This window comes from Macrotis lagotis, chromosome X (assembly GCF_037893015.1).
Source record: "Macrotis lagotis isolate mMagLag1 chromosome X, bilby.v1.9.chrom.fasta, whole genome shotgun sequence".
Lineage (NCBI taxonomy): Eukaryota > Metazoa > Chordata > Mammalia > Peramelemorphia > Peramelidae > Macrotis > Macrotis lagotis.
Genome location: NC_133666.1, coordinates 15,086,834 through 15,104,873, shown reverse-complemented (window position 1 = coordinate 15,104,873; position 18,040 = coordinate 15,086,834). Strand labels below are relative to the sequence as shown.

At 44.7% G+C, this 18,040-nt stretch overlaps 1 protein-coding gene and 1 long non-coding RNA gene across 2 annotated transcripts in view; one reads left to right on the top strand and one right to left on the bottom strand.

The window, feature by feature from the left end:
- LOC141502594 (uncharacterized) overlaps positions 1-4,669 on the bottom strand; it is a 168,636-nt gene extending 163,967 nt beyond the window's left edge. The window contains exon 1 of the long non-coding RNA XR_012472598.1: positions 4,454-4,669. This is a non-coding gene — a long non-coding RNA (uncharacterized LOC141502594). The remainder of the gene's footprint in view (positions 1-4,453) is intronic.
- The window catches only part of LOC141502592 (uncharacterized), a 160,083-nt gene continuing 145,959 nt past the window's right edge, over positions 3,917-18,040 (top strand). The window contains exons 1-2 of the mRNA XM_074207402.1: positions 3,917-3,979; positions 13,752-13,817. Coding sequence (XP_074063503.1) covers positions 3,917-3,979; positions 13,752-13,817 — 129 coding nt within the window. The remainder of the gene's footprint in view (positions 3,980-13,751; positions 13,818-18,040) is intronic.

Below are 18,040 nucleotides of genomic sequence, written 5' to 3'. Positions count from 1 at the left end.
AACAAAACACAAACTATCATTTTAGCTACTTGAGTGCTCCCCTCTTTCTAGCTTTTCTATTATTTTAAAGCAATACTTCTACACTCCTCATCACCCAAACTCAGTTGTAGCATCTTTGATTGCTCAATTGTGCTCAGCACATAAATCCAAGCTGTGGCTAAATCTTGTTTCTATCTTCACATCTCTTATAGAAATTCCCTCCTCTTAACTCAGCCACAGCCTTCCTATGAGCTCTTATCACCTCACACCTGGGTTTCTGTAATCACTGGTCTCCCTGCTTCAGCTTCCCCCTCCTCCCTCCATTTCTCCTCACTGAGCTGCCAGGGATTTTTTTAAAACATGGGTTTGATTTTGCCACCAACTACACCTCCCATTCAATAAACTCTAGTGGCTTCCTGTATCTGCAGGATCAAATAGAAAATGCTCCATTTGGTTTTTGGAAGTCTTTATAATCTGAATCCTTCCCATCTTTCCAATCTTTTCACACTCGGTGGCGTTCAAACATAGGTCTGTCTTCCAACTCTGTTCCTTTTCACTCATTGTCTCTCCTTTTTTCTGGTCATCTCCACCCCCACCCGCTCCCCACAGTGCCTTCTGAGATTACCTTCGATTTGTACTGTATCCGTCTTGTGGGCACAGTGATGTGTGAACTTTCCTCACCATTAAATTCTGGACTCCTTGACGGTACAGTCTTTGAGACCTAGACTTACCTGCACCTTACAGGAAGGTTTCAGAATACAGATTCAGGGATGAATTAATATAATGATGATGATGTCTAGGTACTAGCAAATCGAAAGTATCCTACTTCAGTGAATTTCTCATGTTCTCATTTGTTTCAGTTCTCACCTTGACTAAATATTTAGTTTCACAATAAATACAAATGTTCACCAGGAGGAATGTTAAGAAAATGAGAAAGAGAAAGACATGTAGATGGAGAGATGGAGACAGAGAGAGAGAGAGAGAGAGAGAGCGAGCCTTAGGGATTAAATGACCCCAATCAATCAACAAATATTTATTTTGCACCTATGAACTGTGTTAGATAATGGGAATACAAAGAATGAAACAATTTCTACTTAAAATAAACTTATATTCTAAAGGCAGAAAGATCAAGTACACATTAAAAAACATAGAATAAGTATGATGTTTACATATTTTTATATATTATACATGTTAATGTATATATGTATGCTTATATACACACATGTATAGGTGCACTCTATGTGCACACACACACACACACACACACATATATATATATATATGTATGTATATGAATGCCTAGATATTCTCATTAAGCCCTAATAGCTTATAAGTGTCCTAAGACTTTGGGGACATTGAGTGGGACACAGGTATAGTCATTAAATACAGTGCATTGGTATTTATACAAGAACTGGTTGTTACTGATGGTTGTTGTTTCTTTAACAGTTTGTAAGTGAAATGAAGTCTGAGCATTCCTTTTCAGAAGACTGCATACAGTTCTCTACTCTGTTAATGACACTCATACTGTATACTTCACATGTGAGGCTCAAATAAGATAATAAATGTGAGTCCTTGAACAGTCCAGGGCAGATCTATTCATCCATTAACCAATATCTTAATTAGGGGCTTGTGCTAGGAGCTGAAGATACAAAGACAAAAACCAGATCCTGTCCTCGAGGAGTTTATGTTCTGTCCAGGAGGGAGGAAGAAAGAAAGCAAAAATAAATATAAGGTAATGGGGGGGGGGGATCAAGGAAAAAGGTTCATTTAGGAGGTAGTGTTTTAGCTAAACTGGAAGTTAACAGAAAATGAAATTGCTGCCCAGAAGCTTATACTGTAATTAAGAGGGCAAGAGCCTCAAGCCCTAAATCTGGATAGATTTGCTTTTTTAAAAAAATGGACATTGCAAAAGTATTCTGAGGGGGAGGTCAAAGATCTAAGGGGGGAGCAATCAGGAAAAATGTCATGGAGGAAGTTGGATTTGACGTTCTGGACAGGTAATAACGTTGTATGGGGCTGCCCTTGGGAAGCTGCTGATAGACACCACCTTGTTTTGGCAAGTATTTCCTGTTAGGAATTCTGTTAAGAAGTGGCCTAAGAGAAGCCCCCTGGGGTTTTATGACTTATCCTGACAGGCTATTTATGAAGTGCCTACTAGGTGCCAGGCCCTGAGATGGAGAAGCAAAGGGTTTTTTTTTTTTTTTTTTTTTTTTTTTTTAATGAAAGAGTTCCTGCTCTTATTTCCAGGGAGACATTGACACATATAGGCAAACTGCAAAATAAACAGAGAAAGTGAAGATTGGGGGCAGGGAGGACCCTAGAGACTTGGGGTGGGGCTCAAGGAAGGATTCTTCTGGGGATCAGTCTTCCCCTGGGCTTTGATGGGCATTAGGGGCTGGTTTTGTGGGGAATCACCATTGTCCAGGCTGGGTAGGGGTGGGGGGGGGCAGCTTGGGCAGTGGCACAGGCTTGGGGAAGGGCAAGGTCTAAGGGTAGCTATTTCAGGAAAACTTCCCAGTTCTTCCAACCAAACTCGTTTTGTTTCCTGTTCATTGCAACTCAAGGAGTTTATACTCTGTGTAGGAGCGAGGAAGAAAGGAAGCAAAAGGGGGTGTTTGGTGGGAATGGAAGCGAGAGAGGGGAGGCAGTGTGGACCAGTAGTGAGAGGCGACCGAGCGCAGGCTGCCGCTGCCCGTTAGTTGCCTGTACAGCTCTGGGTCCGAGAGGCTTCCACTCGGGAACAGGGAGGGAGGCGGGGGAGGCGGCTTCCACCTTGGGATCTAGGAGTCTATGTTTGACCTTGGGCAGGTCACTGCCCGTCCCGGGGCCTCGGTTTCCTCAGTTAGGACCTAGAGGGGTTGCTTGCAGGGAGCCCCTGGGATGTTCGGCTGTGGCCAGGCGGGAGCCCACCGGGGGCCCGGGACGCGCCGGTTCTCCCTGCCTGCCCGCCAAGGTGCCTAGGGCAGGCGCCCGTGCCACGTCCGTGAGAGCGCTTCCCTGGGTCACTGGGGGCCGGGGCGCTTCCCTTGGCAGCCTGGGGGCGGAGATGCGCGCAGGGACCCCGGCAGTCCTCCTCCCGCAGGGCGGCCACGTGCGGGCCGCGGCCGGGCGCTGCGGGCGGGCGGCCGAGGAGCAGCAGAGGCTCCCCGCGTGCTCCGGCGGCAGCCCCGGCCGGGCCGGCCGCCTCCCCAGCGCCGGAGGCACGTCACTTCCTTCCCCAAACTTTTTTTCTTTCTTTTTTTTTTTCCCGAGGAAATGTCTCTGCAAAAAAGTTGTCCTGCGGGGAGCCGGGGGCCCTGACGCCGTGGCTGGAGCGGCGCTGGGGGGCCGGGGGGCCGCCGGGCGCGCCGGACTGGGCCAGGGGCAGGGCCGGCCGCTGCCCTCCTGAGAGCCGGAGCCGGAGCAGCGGGGGCTGCCTCTGCGGCCGCGGTGCCGTGGGCGCCAGGCGCGGAGCGCGCGGGCCCCGGCGGGCCCTGGCGGCCTGACCCCCGGCCCCGGCGCCCGCCTCCGGCTCCGCCGCCGCCGCCGCCGCCTCCTCTCCTCCGTCCTCCTCCCCTCCCCCCCATCTGCACTCCTGGTCCTGCCCTCCCTCCACCCCCACCCCCTCTCTGCCCCCTCCCCCTCTTTTCCCCTCCCCTCCCCGCCCTCTTTTGCCCCCTCCCCGTCAGCTCAAGTCCAAGGGAGTCGCAGCCCGGGGCGGGCATTCGCTCAGTCCAGCTGGCGCCCTCAGCCCGTGCCCGACGCGCTCGGCCAGGCTCCGCGGACTCCCGTCGCGCCCTCGCTCTTCGCATCCCGGCGGCCCCGGCCCCCGGCCGCTAGCCCGCCGTCGGCGACCCCGAGCTGCGCCTCCGCCCGGGCCCCGGCCAGGGCCGCGGCCCCGAGCCCGGCTCCGAGCCGGACCTCCTTCCGAGTCCCGGGCCCGGGCCCGGGCGCCGCGATGGCCATGGCCAGAGTCTCGTCGCCTCGGAGCCTGGACCACATCGACCTGTCGGCTCTGAGGGTGAGTGAGCGCTTAGCGGGCGGGCCGCCCGTCTGTGCGCGCGGGGAGTAGCTGGGTGCCAGCCTCGCGGCCTGGCCCTCCGGCCGCCGGCGCAACTTCTCTCCACGCGCGCGTGCTCCTGTCTGTATGTGCGCGCGTGTTTGTGCGTGTGTGTGTGTGGGGGGGGGGGCGGTGGAAGGTCGCTTAGTCAAATCGTCCCGCTGTACAGACGGGCCAGACTGAGAGTCAAAGCGGACCCGTGATCTGCCCTCGATCGGCCAGGCAGCAAAACGGCGGGCAGATGGAGAAGCAGGTCCTCCGACTCGAAATCTCGCACCCTCTCCACGGGCATTTGCTATTTATCACACACGCGCGCACACACGCACACGCGCACGCACACTCGCCCGCCTATACGGGGAAGGCTGAAACCCACTGGAGAAACAGTTGCCCCCAAAGAAGCGATCTTGCCAAGCCCGCGGACGCGTTCAGGCTTACCGGCTGCAAACACAGTTCACGAAGTTCCTCGCTCCCTTTGCGCTTCACTTTGTGGCGCGTCTTCGGGGAGAAAGCTCGTAGCTCCTCGGGAGGGAGGAGGGGGACAGAAGTCGGGGCTTTTCACCTGTGTCCATTTCCCAGCCCCTCCCCCAGTGTCTGCTCTTTCCTCACATTTTGCCACTGTGACTTCCCCCAGAGCGTTTCCTTTCTCTCCAAACCGAGTCTGCTCAAGTTTGGAGTTTTCACCTCTGCGGATCTCCGCCCTCTCCGCGCCCGACCTTTATTAATATTAATAGAGTAACACAGTAATTAGCAACGTGCCTGGCTCGCCCCGAGCCCTCAGGAAACAAGTGCTTTAGCTCAGACTCGTGGTACCTGGGGAAAACCGTTGCTTTCCCTCGAAGTAGAAGCCTTGAGCTCTTCCTGGAGCCCACCCGCCCCGGGTTCTGGCGTGCCGTTTTATTCCTAGCCCCCCCGCGAATGCGGCACCCGGGCTCCTCCGCAGAACGAGGCCTGGGTAACTTTAAGAAGCTCGTCTGTGTCGAGAAAAGCTAAATATTAACCTTAGGGGAAAGGACTTCTGAAAATGCCATCAGCGTTTGGAAGTATTCCTGCACTCACTCTGATGACATGGATGATAGGCTGCCCCCTTTGTATGCAGCCTTGCGCCCTGCCAGTCACAAAGTAAAACGATCGAGCAAGAAGACTGCCTCACTTGCCCTCCTACTGTGCATATACTATACAGATATGTACATAAAAACCATCTCTATTACATATATGTATATATGTATATATGTAACAGAGATGGTTTTTCAAAAGGAGTGCAGGACAGTTTCTCCAACTAATTTCATCCAGGACAAATCAACACTCAGTACTGAAAATATTAGCACTTGTAACTGCTAAGGCTGTGTTCAACATAAAAACAGAGCTCTGTTAGAAAGCTCCATTTTGTCTCGCCATGACTCCACTCAAAAAACACAACATTTCTATTCCACATCATTTTCCACCCAATTTCATGATCATGTATGAAGTAGTTATTACAGGTGACTAACATTCGCTAAGGCTCTGGAGATGCGAAGAAAACAACAGAAAGAAAAACATTCTCCCCCCCCTCGAAGAGATTCTAGGGGGACCACACATAGGCAGCTACAGAAATTGGATAGGTCCTCAAAGTCATTTGGAAAGGGGGTGACTAAGACCTGGGAAAGGCCTTTAGGAGGAGGTAACACTTTAACTGAATGTTAAGGGGAGCTAAGACTTAAAAGAGACCAAGGTCAGAAGAGAGAGCATTCTGGTTGGGGGCAGGGGAGGGAGATAATTGATACATATTTTCAGATTTGGGAGATGACTAAGGACACTGCAGGTGACGTTTTCTAATCCCACACAGGATTTTCAAAGTCAGTTTAGAACCTCACCCCCATCCCATGAAAGAATAACACCAAGGAAAGAAAAATCGATCCAACATAGCTTTTTTCCCTCATGTAGGGGAGATAGAAAAGCAAACTAGGGCAAATATGCAAAACCACAGACAGGCAAACCGAATAAACTATTTTCTAAAAAATGACGAGAGGAATGGAAAAATCCTCGTGGAAATGATGGGGCAGGGAATTACAACCCCAAAGAGAAGAGAGGGTCTTGTTGCCACTTGCATTAAAGAAAAAAAAAATGGGAGAGAACACTGCCTGGGTCATGTCCTTGGTCCCAGTCCTCTGATTTCAAACTAAGGATGCAAAAGAGAATAACTCACATATTTATGACTTTAAAGCTTCAAGCACTCATGGTTCTGGACACCCCACAGTGGCAGATACACTGGTTCTTAAGAAATCCTATAGATGGAATTATGGCCAAGAGGGGGGAAAATGTTTCACCCAAGATCCCAAAGCCAGTAAGGGTCACTGAGCCCAGGTCTCTATCCTGCCAAATCCAGTGCTCTTTCCACCACACCAGCTGCCTCTCCAAAGTAGATAAGGGAGAAAACATTCATCTTCAAAGAGGAGTCACATGCAATAATAATCTTTTAGGTATAAATAAATTAGATTGTCATCACAGTGGGGGGGGGGGGCGAGCGAAGATTTGTAAAGCAACCCTTTGACACCCATTATAAGTGCCTAAACTGAATGTGGCATCATCTAGATTCAGGTTGCAGCTACTCCACTAAAGGCTAAGACAAACGCTCATTTTCTGAATTTTTCATTCAAACTTGCCATTCTTGATTGATTTTTCATCCACTCCTATGCTTTTAGTATTGAGGGAAACTAAGGTTTCTCCAAGACTCAGGTTTTCCCAAGGATCTTACCGTTAAAGGTGTAAGTTTCTCTCAAACCACATGCACAAACAGGCACACACACACACACACACACACACACACACACACACACACCTTTCTAAAACCTTTAAGATGGTCCTGGATGAGTCCATTAGCATGTTGTCAGCTAAAGTACATTTCATTGTTCTAGGGCTCAAGTGTATTTGATTTATTTTATATATTCCTGGAGAAATGTATTATCTTTGTCTCTGTCCATCTTTTTGGAGCACCCTACAGTTGATAAAAATAAGTAAAAAACCCCAGCATATGGTAAGATGCATTTTGTAATGATTACCCTCCAAGTGATGAATGTGTGGGTCAGAATTTTGGCACCTGTCAACTGAAAGAATAGGAGCTTGGCAACAAACCAGAGAAGGGTGGTGGTACAGACCAGGGACATTTGAAATTAGCAAAGGAAAAACAGATGAGTGGGATCATTAAGAACTCGGCCCAGTGTGTTTCCTAAACAAGGATGTTCCTAGGGTTTAAGGCCAAGTTCAGCTTGATGGCATCAAAAGTTCTAACTGAGCCCACGGTTTCACTCAGTGAGCTGGGGAAAAAAAAGAGGGTCTAAGTGCTTTGTTCTTAGACATCTTCATGAAGGCAATGTATGATTTCCATAGCAAAAAATGGTAGCAGAGTTAGGTGACGTAGTTGACTGTAGAATGTCAGCCTTGTCTTTAGCAGAGGACTTAGAAAGGTCTGAGTTCAATCCTGCCGCAGACACCTGCTGTCTGTGTGACCCTAAATAAGTCATGCAACCCCTAGTGCCCCAGGCAATTCTCATAAGAGCTAGTTTAAAACAGGTGCCTATGTGCAGGGAATTTCGTCACTAGGTATTCCTTTGCTAATACGATTACAAGTTTAGTTTATCCAAAAATAGTAGAGGAGACAGGAGAGATACAGACAGAGATACAAGGAGAGAGAGAGAGAGAGAGAGAGAGAGAGAGAGAGAGAGAGAGAGAGAGAGAGAGAGAAATAGAAAGAGACAGAGAAATAGAAAGAGACAGAGAGAGAGAAATAGAAAGAGACAGAGAAAGAGAGAGAGACAGAGAGACAGAGAAAGAGAGAGAGAAATAGAGACAGAGAGAGAGAAATAGAAAGAGACAGAGAAAGAGAGAGAGAGAGAGAGAGAGAGAGAGAGAGAGAGAGAGAGAGAGAGATCCAAAGAATTCTGACACGTGTCTTGAAGCTAAAGAAAGCATAGAATAACAACTGGAAGGCCCTTCCAGAGGTCATCTGGTCCAGCCCCCTCATGTTTGTCACCAAGGCGTGGCACAATTCTGCCCCCCCCAACTCAGATATCCATTCCAAGCTGGGGCTTCGGAATTGACTGATTATTGGTGATGTGGCACAGAGGACTTCCTATAAGTCTGAGGCAGTCCCCCTTTAAGACTGTGTGTCTGTCCCAAAGCCCACCATACCTGAACTGGCTTAGACTCCCAGACAATGTCTTTGGGACTGTAAAATGAATTCTTTGTCCCTGAATCCTGCAGGTTGATTGTCCCAAAGGGCAATCAGTGATGCTCCTTCCTGTTCATTGTGGTCTTTGAGTTTACATTTTCTCTGATTATACATCCAGGCATGGAGGAAGGCAAAGACATGGGCTAATCCAAAACAGCAGATGATTTCTCTCGCAATTGCATTCTATTTATATGTTAATGTACCTGCCATCTCTCTTACTCCCCCACCGCACTGCCCAAACCTGTTCTCTGCCCTTCAGTCACTCACTGCTCCCATTTCAGCCAGCCCATTAACCCCTCTTGGCTTTTCTGGACCCTTCCACCTCCCCTCTATTCCACTCCATCGCCAGCTATTTCAGTACTGGAAAGGGCACTGGTTTGGGAACTAGAGGATCCAAGTGACCTTAGGTTAGGGACTTTCCCCTCTCTGGGCCTCCCTGTCCTTGCTTCTCCCTCCCACCCTGTAACTGGGAGTACCTCCTAAGGTTCTCTTCTTGCCCTTTTCAAGTTCAGATTTTTCCATGACTTCAGCTATTACCTATGTGAAGATGCCACTCAGCTTTTCCCATCCCCAGTTTTTGCCCCTCACTTGTGGGCGTTTTGTCTTTGTTCCCATGATGCCCAGGTCGCCTTCCCATGGATATGCTGCTATTGGTTCAAGGCTTACAGTGTCTGAATTAGAACTCACTATTTTCCTCTTCAAGCTGCCTTTCCTTACAGCCATCAATGTCATTGCCATTCCTCTAGTCTCTCCAACTTGAAGCTTGGTCTTAACTGGGAGTTTTTCCTCTCCTTCAGTTTCTAAATCCAAGCTGCCACCAACTCCTACCATTTCATTCTTCCAGATAACTTAGGATCAAATCGATCAAATTCTGTTCTTAGGCAATCCTGGCAAGTCACTTTGCTTCTCCAGGTCTCAGTTTCCCCCTCTGTGAAATGATGGAGTTGTACACAAAGCTACAATCCTGTGGTTCTGTGTTGATCCTGGTGTACCTATAATAGTACAACAGCTGACTTTGCTTTGAGCAATCTCTTCCCTCTTCTAACCCACCAAATTCTCTTTTTCTTAGGCTAAATTTAAAACCACCGTGCCTCGAAATACTGATGACTAGAGGAGGCAGCCCTGAAATGCCCTGAATGCCTGGGCATAGTCAGCCTGGTTGTCTGTGGGTACAAAAGTACAACCAACTCCATATATGTTATGTAGGATTTTTACCTTAAGCAGAACCTATGATTCCATTAATGGAGGGCAGTCCCATATAACTCTTCCGATCAGAATTGACTCTGTTACAGCTGCCTGAGGCACTAAGGAGAGAAGCTATATCCCCAGGGTGTCAAAGCCAGTAGGTGTCAAAGGTTAAGATTTGAACCCAAGTCTTCCTGGCCCTGAGGCCAGGTCTCTACCTACTAAGCCATGCTACCTTTCTTGAAGCTGTTAACAAAACGTGTTAGGACTTTATGAGAGGCAGCATAGCAAAACAGATAGGATACCGGACTTAGGAAGGAAAATCTGTATTCAAAAATCCTCCCCTGATGCTAGCTGTGAAACCACTGATAAGTCATCTAAACATCTCTAACCTCGGTTTCCCCCTTGGTAAATTAAGGGAATGGTTGGATTCAGTGGCCTCAAAGATCCCGTCCAAAATCTCTGATTTAGTTTTTCCCAGCTTCTTTTAGTCCCCTCCCCCCCAGAATGCGGTTTGCTTGTTTTCTGATAATTTTCATTACAGATAAAAGAAAATTGTGTCAGGGAGAAGATCCAAGACTCATTCTCAAGGTATCACTGCAGGCAGGGTGACAATCCAAGCAACTCCCACACCTTGGAGGACTGGGAAAGAAGGACAGATAGCTTTTTGTTTTTTGAAATCAAACATTCCTTTTAGATTTTGCTTGGAAGTTTCTAGATTTTACATTGTTGCCTCTGAGTACAGGTCAGAGGAGAACTCAGGACACCACTGTCCTAGCCTAGCTTGTCATTTTTATTTCTGTGTGTGTGTGTGTGTGTGTGTGTGTGTGTGTGTGTGTGTGTGTGTAGGGTTGGGGGTGCCAATGAGATTAAGTGGCTTGCCCAAGGTCACACAGCTAGTATCAAGTATCTGAGGCTGGATCTGAACTCAGGTCCTCTTGACTCCAGGGCTGCTGCTCTATTCCCTGTACCACCTAGCTGCAACTTAATCCTCATTTTTAAACATCCACTTACTCAATGAGTAAGTGAAGAGTTAGGGGGAAAGCAGTAGCGGGGCGGGGAGCTGAAATCTTGTCTTAAAAAGGACAAAGTGTAGTTCCCATATGCAGCCTCTAAAACACTGGTCTTCTTTTCCCACTATTATCTACTGATCTAAGATTTTCTGATCCTGGTTCTAGATGTGCAAGGGACCTCAGAAGCCTCTACCCCCTCGTTTTATGGAGGAGAAAACTGAGGTACAGGGAGGGAAAGGAACTTTATCTGAGGCCACATTCATAGTAAGGAGAAGGGCTGAACTTGAAACCCCATTCCTGTGATTTCACATCCAATATTCTATCTGCTGCACCCACATTGTTAATAAATGGGATAAATGTTAAAAGACCCCAGAGAAGATGCATGAGAAAAGATTTTATTTACACATTAAGGGAAATTGAAATTTGATCCCAACATGAATCTTTGAGACTCCTGCTAAACCAGAAGGTTGGAAATATTAGAATAATTTTTTTTAATTTTTAGGAGAGGAAAAATATTTCTAAATGAACTTATATGCATCAAATGAATTCTGAATAAATAGTTGTAGACTGGAAACTATCAATTATTTTCCCTAATAGCTAATGATAATGAGCCAATGATCACAGCCACCCTGCATCCGAGTCCAAATAAGGGCCTTGCTTTATTCATTTTACTGCATGAAACCCGAAAAGGACCTTAGAGAACATGAACTGTGTTTGTTGTTAAAGAATCTCAGAGAAATTGTAAAGAAAATCCTGTGGCCCAATCACAAGCAGAAAATCTAGTCTTTCACTAATACTGCCTTCTGAAGCCCAAATAAGGACCTTGAAGGAGACAAAGAATGGTCCTTCAGTATGTGATATCAATAGCCATCAACTAGCGTGACTGATCCCACTAAGTTAATAATGTTTCCCATAAATCTCCCAATGATATCCACAGAAGAATTCTGCTAAGGTATTATAAGGTTCAAGCAGAAACAGAAGAACTTCTTTTGTTGGCTGTACTTTTCATCACATAAATTATAAAAGTAAAACATTTTAAATCAAGATCACCCTGAGTGATCTATTTTTACTTCTAATTTTTCAGTAAAAAAAAAAACAACCAACTTTTCCCTCTAACTTGAACCATAAGAAGGAGACCTGAGCTATGAAATAATTGCTTCTTGATGAGATTCTCTGTTGGTGACATTTATTTTGAAAATAGTTTTGGTAAAGAAGGGCACTGCCTTCTCCAACGAATGGGAGCTGCATCTAGCCAAGGAAAAGGAGAGTTGGTGAGTTTCAAAGCTCAGGTGACACCTTCTATGTGAAGCCTTTTCTGATATTGTCCCTTCCTACCACTGCCAAAATGACTTTGTATGTATGTGTATATGTGTGTGTGTATATATGTATATATATATATATATATACATATATACACACACACAGATATATATAGATATAGATATAGATATATAGATATATAGATATATATAGATATTGCCTCTCCCAATATCAGCCCCTTGGAAGGCAAGGACAAATTTGAGTTTTCTACCAGTGAGCAGTATCATGCCCATTATATAGTAGGCAGTTAATAAAATGCCTTTTGGTTAACTGGGAGACATTAATTCTCTTTGTTCCGATGTTTCCCAGCAGAATCTAACCATTGAACAGCCTGAGCCAGATGTTTGACTGCATTTGATCAGTGGGAATAGGATGTGTTGGGGAACAAGGAGAGCAGGTGTATTTATCTGGACAAAAATATCACAAAGATTCGGGCATCTTTCAGCCTATTTGCCCAGTTGTTTCTGCCATAGAGACTCAGTTACATCCCTAAACCATTACCAAGATGCAGCTGACCATGGCCAACACTGGAGAGCTGAATTAGATGATGTGAACATTTCATTTTGAAACACTGAACATCAAACCTTAATAGATGTTCACTAGATGTTTGTTGAGCAAATGAAATTTTCCCTATTCTTCACATAAACTGGTAAGGAAGTTGTTTTTTAATACTACAAGACACAAGGGGCCGCTAGGTGGCTCAGTGGATAAAGCACCGGCCCTGGAGTCAGGAGAACCTGGGTTCAAATCCGGCCTCAGACACTTAATAATGACCTAACTGTGTGGCCTTGGGCAAGCCACTTAACCCCATCTGCCTTGCAAAAACCTAAAAAAAGTAGTACAAGACACAGAAACATCATAAACTCACTGTGTATGAGAGATGAAAGCTGAATCTTTGAGATCATGTTTCAGTCTCCTTACTTTAGAGAGGAGGGAACTGAGGTCCAGAGATGGTAAGGGATTTTACTCAGGGCACCTTCCTACCTCATTGTTTCCATTTTATTAATGAAGAAATTGGGACAAGAGAGATTAAGGGCCGTGTTTAATCTTTAGGCAAACTGTAAGTAAATTTTTAAAAAATAAGTTTCTTGGGCAGCTAGATGGCACAGTGGATAGAACACTGGCCCTAGAGTCAGGAGTTCCTGAGTTCAGATCCGGCCTCAGGCACTTCATAATTACCTAGCTGTGTGGCCTTGGGCAAGACACTTAACCCCATTGTCTTACAAAAACTAAGAAAAAAAAGTTTCTTGGTGTAGTGAAAAGAGATGGGATTTGGAATCAAGAGGACTCCAGTTCAAATAGACATTGTACAAGTCTCTTTGGACCTCAGTTTCCTCATCTGTAACCTCTTCTGTAAGAATAAGGGGTTCAGATTTGGTGGCCTCTGAGGACCCTTTTAGCTTTAGATTGAGGGTGCTTTGTTCGGAGACATGACCACTAAGTAGTTGCTCAAGCAGTGGATTGAGGGCTCTCATAGACATATTGTGCCAAAAAGACTGATGACTTTGATGGAATTAGCAAGAGAATAAAAATAAAAAAAGAATTACCACATGTACTTAAAATTAACCTGTCAAAATAACAGTCTTTTGGATTATCACCAAGAGGGCAGGGAAGTTTCTTGTTATGTGCTTATCTTATGCTCTTCTTGTGAAAAAGATGGAGATCCAGGAACCAGATAATATGTTTAGATGGTTTTGGAAGTGAATGAATGGCCAGCCTGTCAGTAATCAGTAGTTCTACATCAACATGGAAGGAGATCTCTAGCAGAGGTTCTCAGCACTAGAACTGAAGTCAAAGGACTGATCAAAGAATCCTGGCTTTGCCCCTTACTACATTGATGACCTTCTCTTTCCTTCTCTCTCCAGGTCTCAGTTTCCACTTCTATAAAAGGAGGTATTGAACTTGATGACCTTCTAGATCTGACATTCTCTGATCTTTCGATTCAAGTAATTCCCTAAATCTCCAGTTCTTTCTGCATGAGGGATAACAATATTTTCTCTTCCTCTTACAGGATCCGGCGGGGATATTTGAACTAGTGCAAGTGGTTGGAAATGGTACCTATGGACAAGTCTATAAGGTTTGCTATCTTTTCATTCCTTTTGATATTTGCTGTTGTTAAAAACCCATTGCTATAACCAGACAGTCCTATTAATGTAAAATTAGTCTTCCTGAAGTTTTGACTTGCTTTGTTTGGGAGCAGCATGGGAAGCAGTATCCTTGGAAAAGAAGAGGGAGAAGTATTTAATGAATTCTATACTATCTCTTACCAAGCTTTGCTGATTCCAAATATGTTCTGGGCTAGAAGTCTGGGGATCTTCTATGCACTGGTCACTGGCTTCCCCTCTCTCCAGTCAAACTGTATATTATAAAGACAATTAATGAGGATTATCAAAGACCTACACCATCAAGGGAAATTCCTGACTTTGTACAAATGTACGAAATCTATCCAGAATCCTTCATATATAATGACTATTGAATTTTAAAAATATAAAATGGAGGCTTTACAATTACTTCTGAAAGAAGGGCAGAAGTGTGCCCACTTATCATATGGGCGCTTGGGAAGAGAGACAGAGCCAAGCCCAGCTTTCTGACCCTCTCAGAAAAAGGGGTGAAATATGTTAGAGCACAGGAGAGGAGGAAAGTTTGACTCTTCCTTTTTTTGCTCTCCTGACTTCCTGGAGGGGAAGGGAAGCAAATCTGGGAGAGGAGTGCCCCCAAGTTCCAGCCTTCTTGGCATTACCTAGAGAAGAAAGAGGAAGCAGAGCCAAGAGGCTGCTGTTCTCAAGAGCAACCAGGAGGGGGCGAGAGAGAGAGAGAGCATGAGAGCTGAGTCAACCTTCTCTCTGGTTTTAAACTGGAGAGAAAAAAAAGGAATAAAAAAACAAAAACAAAAACGACAAGGGCAAGAGAGACGCCAGAAAAACCGTGTCTGAAAGCCTTGTCTACTGTCAGATGTTCCAATTTGTTAGGATCCAGATCTATTCCTCGGCATTTCTTCCAAAGCTAATACAATATCTTACCTTCTACATTCCAAACTGTGCCAACTCTGAGGATCAGTGGAGGGTGCTTATCTTCTTCCAAGGAAGGAATTGGTTTTGAATTGGAAAGGAGGGGAGTGTCTATTAAGAAAAAGAAAACATGACAAGCCTCCTCAATCTAGTCAGTAAGGTCCATGAGGAACCAGTATTTTGAATCTGATGGGACAAGCCTTATAATAAAAAGTCGCATCCTCAATCCAAGACCTGTTGGGGTCCATGACACCTGTTGGAGATTGCTTTTTTTCCTGAGACCTATTAAACTGGCTATAGCTGAGTGAGGGAGGTACAATGTTAATCTCTCCCCACTCCCATTCCAGATGACAAGAAGGTAACTTCATGTCAGTTGTTAACTATGATATTGCCAAGGATAGCTGAGCAGGCAGGCCTGTAACACTTAATCTCTCTGAAGGAGGAATCAAAGCAAGCTTGCTCAGCAGAATCAATGATAGCTGGCAATGCTCATCATTCCCAAAGGAGAGTCCTGGGGCAGCTTAAAGAACAAATTATTACAGTCCATTTTGAAATTGGAATACGAGCTTATCTCTCCCAATCTCCTAAAACCCTGTTTCTTTTCTTTGGTGGGTGTCTATGTATTCTTCAAAGACTCTTAAGTGATAAATCTTTTGTGTTGGGATTGGGATTGGTTGGGATCAATATGTATTTAGGATATATTGATTCTGTACAGTGGCAGAAGTCTTTCCAAGAAGTTCTGTTCGGTATAGGGAAGGTCCAGAATTATAGTCCTATCAGTTACATGACTATTTGAATGTATCATCATTGGTCATTTGCCCACAAATCGACATTTGTAATGTTTTAAATTGGTTAGCCTACTGCCTAAAATTGTCCTGGAAGTTAATAGAAACCAGTTCAAGAGAAAGGAGGAGTTCTGAAGAAAGGATATGTTCTTTACCCTGCCAATGTTTGATAAAAATTAACATATTTAGTTTTTTTAATATATGTACATACATATATGTTTAAAATATATTTCATATATTATTTAACATTGAGTCCTATTCCAAGAGCCATAAAAATCACACCAACTTGATGCTAGAAACAATTTTCAAAGCCATCTACTCCAAGCCCCACATTGTAGTGATTCTGGGGAAGATTGTAGATTGCTTCGGGTTGGGTATGTATGTGTATATTTATGTGTGTGTACACACACACACACACAACACACACACACACACACACACACACACACACGTACCTGTTCAGGTTCATAAGTATCCTTGCTTCTGAGGTGTTAGGATGCAAGTTTCTATCTCTGCCTCTTATTTCCTCTGGCTTCCTTTGAGACTCAGCATATATCTCGTTTACTGTAGGAGTCTTTTGTCCTTCCCCACCTTGACCCCACAGGCCAGTTTCACCTGCCTGCGATATTCTTTCTCTCTGGCTTAGTTATTTCCACATCTCCTTCATTAGAATGCTAACTCCTTGAGGGTAAGAACGGTTTCATTTTTTCTCTTTGAATTCCCAGCACCTGTACTTAGCAAGCATTGAATAGATACCTGACCGCCTAAGAAAGGAGAGCAAAGCTTGACCTAATCAGAGCCACAGTTTGAATTTTAGGAGAGCAGATTTCAAAGGGTTCCAGGGAAGTATAGGGCAGGCTCCTTGAACTAAGAGAAGTCAGAAATCAGTCTCAGAGGAATGGAAAATTCCTAAGGATTGAATTCTGAAGGTCAGAAGATAGACAGTTCTGATAAGAAAGAGGAATTATCTGAAGAGGTTGGTACAGATGGTAATGGGAGTTAGCAGTCAATTTGGATTTTAAAAAAATGTCTGGAAGATGGAAGCAAAGACAGATGGGAAAGGAATAAGCATTTAAAAGGCAACTGCCTTGTGGTAAGGACTGTGCCAAGCATTAACCCTGCTTTGATTACCCCTATTTTTAGAGTTGAAGAAATTAAGCCAAACTGAGATTGTGACTGGCTCAGCATCTTAAACCCTGGAAGTGTCTGAGGTTGCATTTGAACTCAGCTCTTTCTGACTCAGTCTAACACTGAGAGAGACTCCACTGCCACTCAGCTGCCTCCATGCAGTACAGCACAATATAGTGACAGTCTTGTAAAAATAGTTATCAAGATTTCTAAAGGTCAGAATGAGCTGAAACTGGCAAAGATGACCAAGGACAGGAGAAAAGGTGCCTTTCAGTTTTAACTTTTTAGTTTTGTTTTTTTTTTTAAGGTGAGTTGGGGGAGAGTAGATCAAAGATGACACAGGACTGCTGCTCAGGGTGACTAATGACAACAGAGAAAAAGCAGAGCTGCTTCCTTCTTTTGTTTCTGGGTTTTCTGGTAAGCAGAGTGACCTTTGAACTGGAAAGAATAGAGAAAAATGATGCCTATGATAAGTGAGGAGATAGTAAGATCTATAAGCCTGCCCTTGAAGGGTTCATGTTATTTGGCCTAAAGGAGAAAGGACATAATTTAACTAAAGAACATTCCCAAGTGTATGTTTGTGGTAATAAACATAGCCAGTATGGGAAGGGGAATTTGCCCATTAGGAGAATGGGTTATACCCCCCCAAGATTATCCATTGCAGAGAGGGATATATTAGATCCAAAGGCAGCTAGCTGGGGGGGGGGGGGGTGTCACAGAACCATAGCTAGTAGAAAATGGACTTAGGAGGGAAGACTCATGACTTGAGATATAGAGCAATCTGACCTTATTTCTTTGATGGAGCAATATTCCTAAGGGTGAGGCACAACAGAAAATAAGAAGAAAGGAGTCCGATTTAAAAATTCAAAAACAAAGAAATGAGATATAAAGGAGAACTGAGATGAACTGAAGGTGTAAGTCAATGAGGAAGTTAATGAACTGGGAGGCCAGAGAGTTTGAGGCGATACCAACTTGAACATTAAAATCTAACAATTTGGAGTAAAGAAGATGGTAAGCCACGTGCTTAAGTCCTTGAGAAAGATAGGAGGCAAACTAGGGAGGACAAAAGCATAGAAAGAAATATAAATCACCATTAATTAACTAATTAATCTTTTTTTTAGGTTTGTTTGTTTGTTTGTTTGTTTGTTTTGCAAGGCAATGGAGTTAAGAGGCTTGCCCAAGGCCACACAGCTAGGTAATTATTAAGTGTCTGAGGACGGATTTGAACTCAGGTACTCCTGACTCCAGGGCCGGTGCTCTATCCACTGCGCCACCTAGCTGCTCCTAATTGACTAATTGTTTTTGACAAAAATATTTATTATATTAGGAAAGCTGCTATAAAATTACATTGAAAATATGATTCACTGTGACAAGGTTAT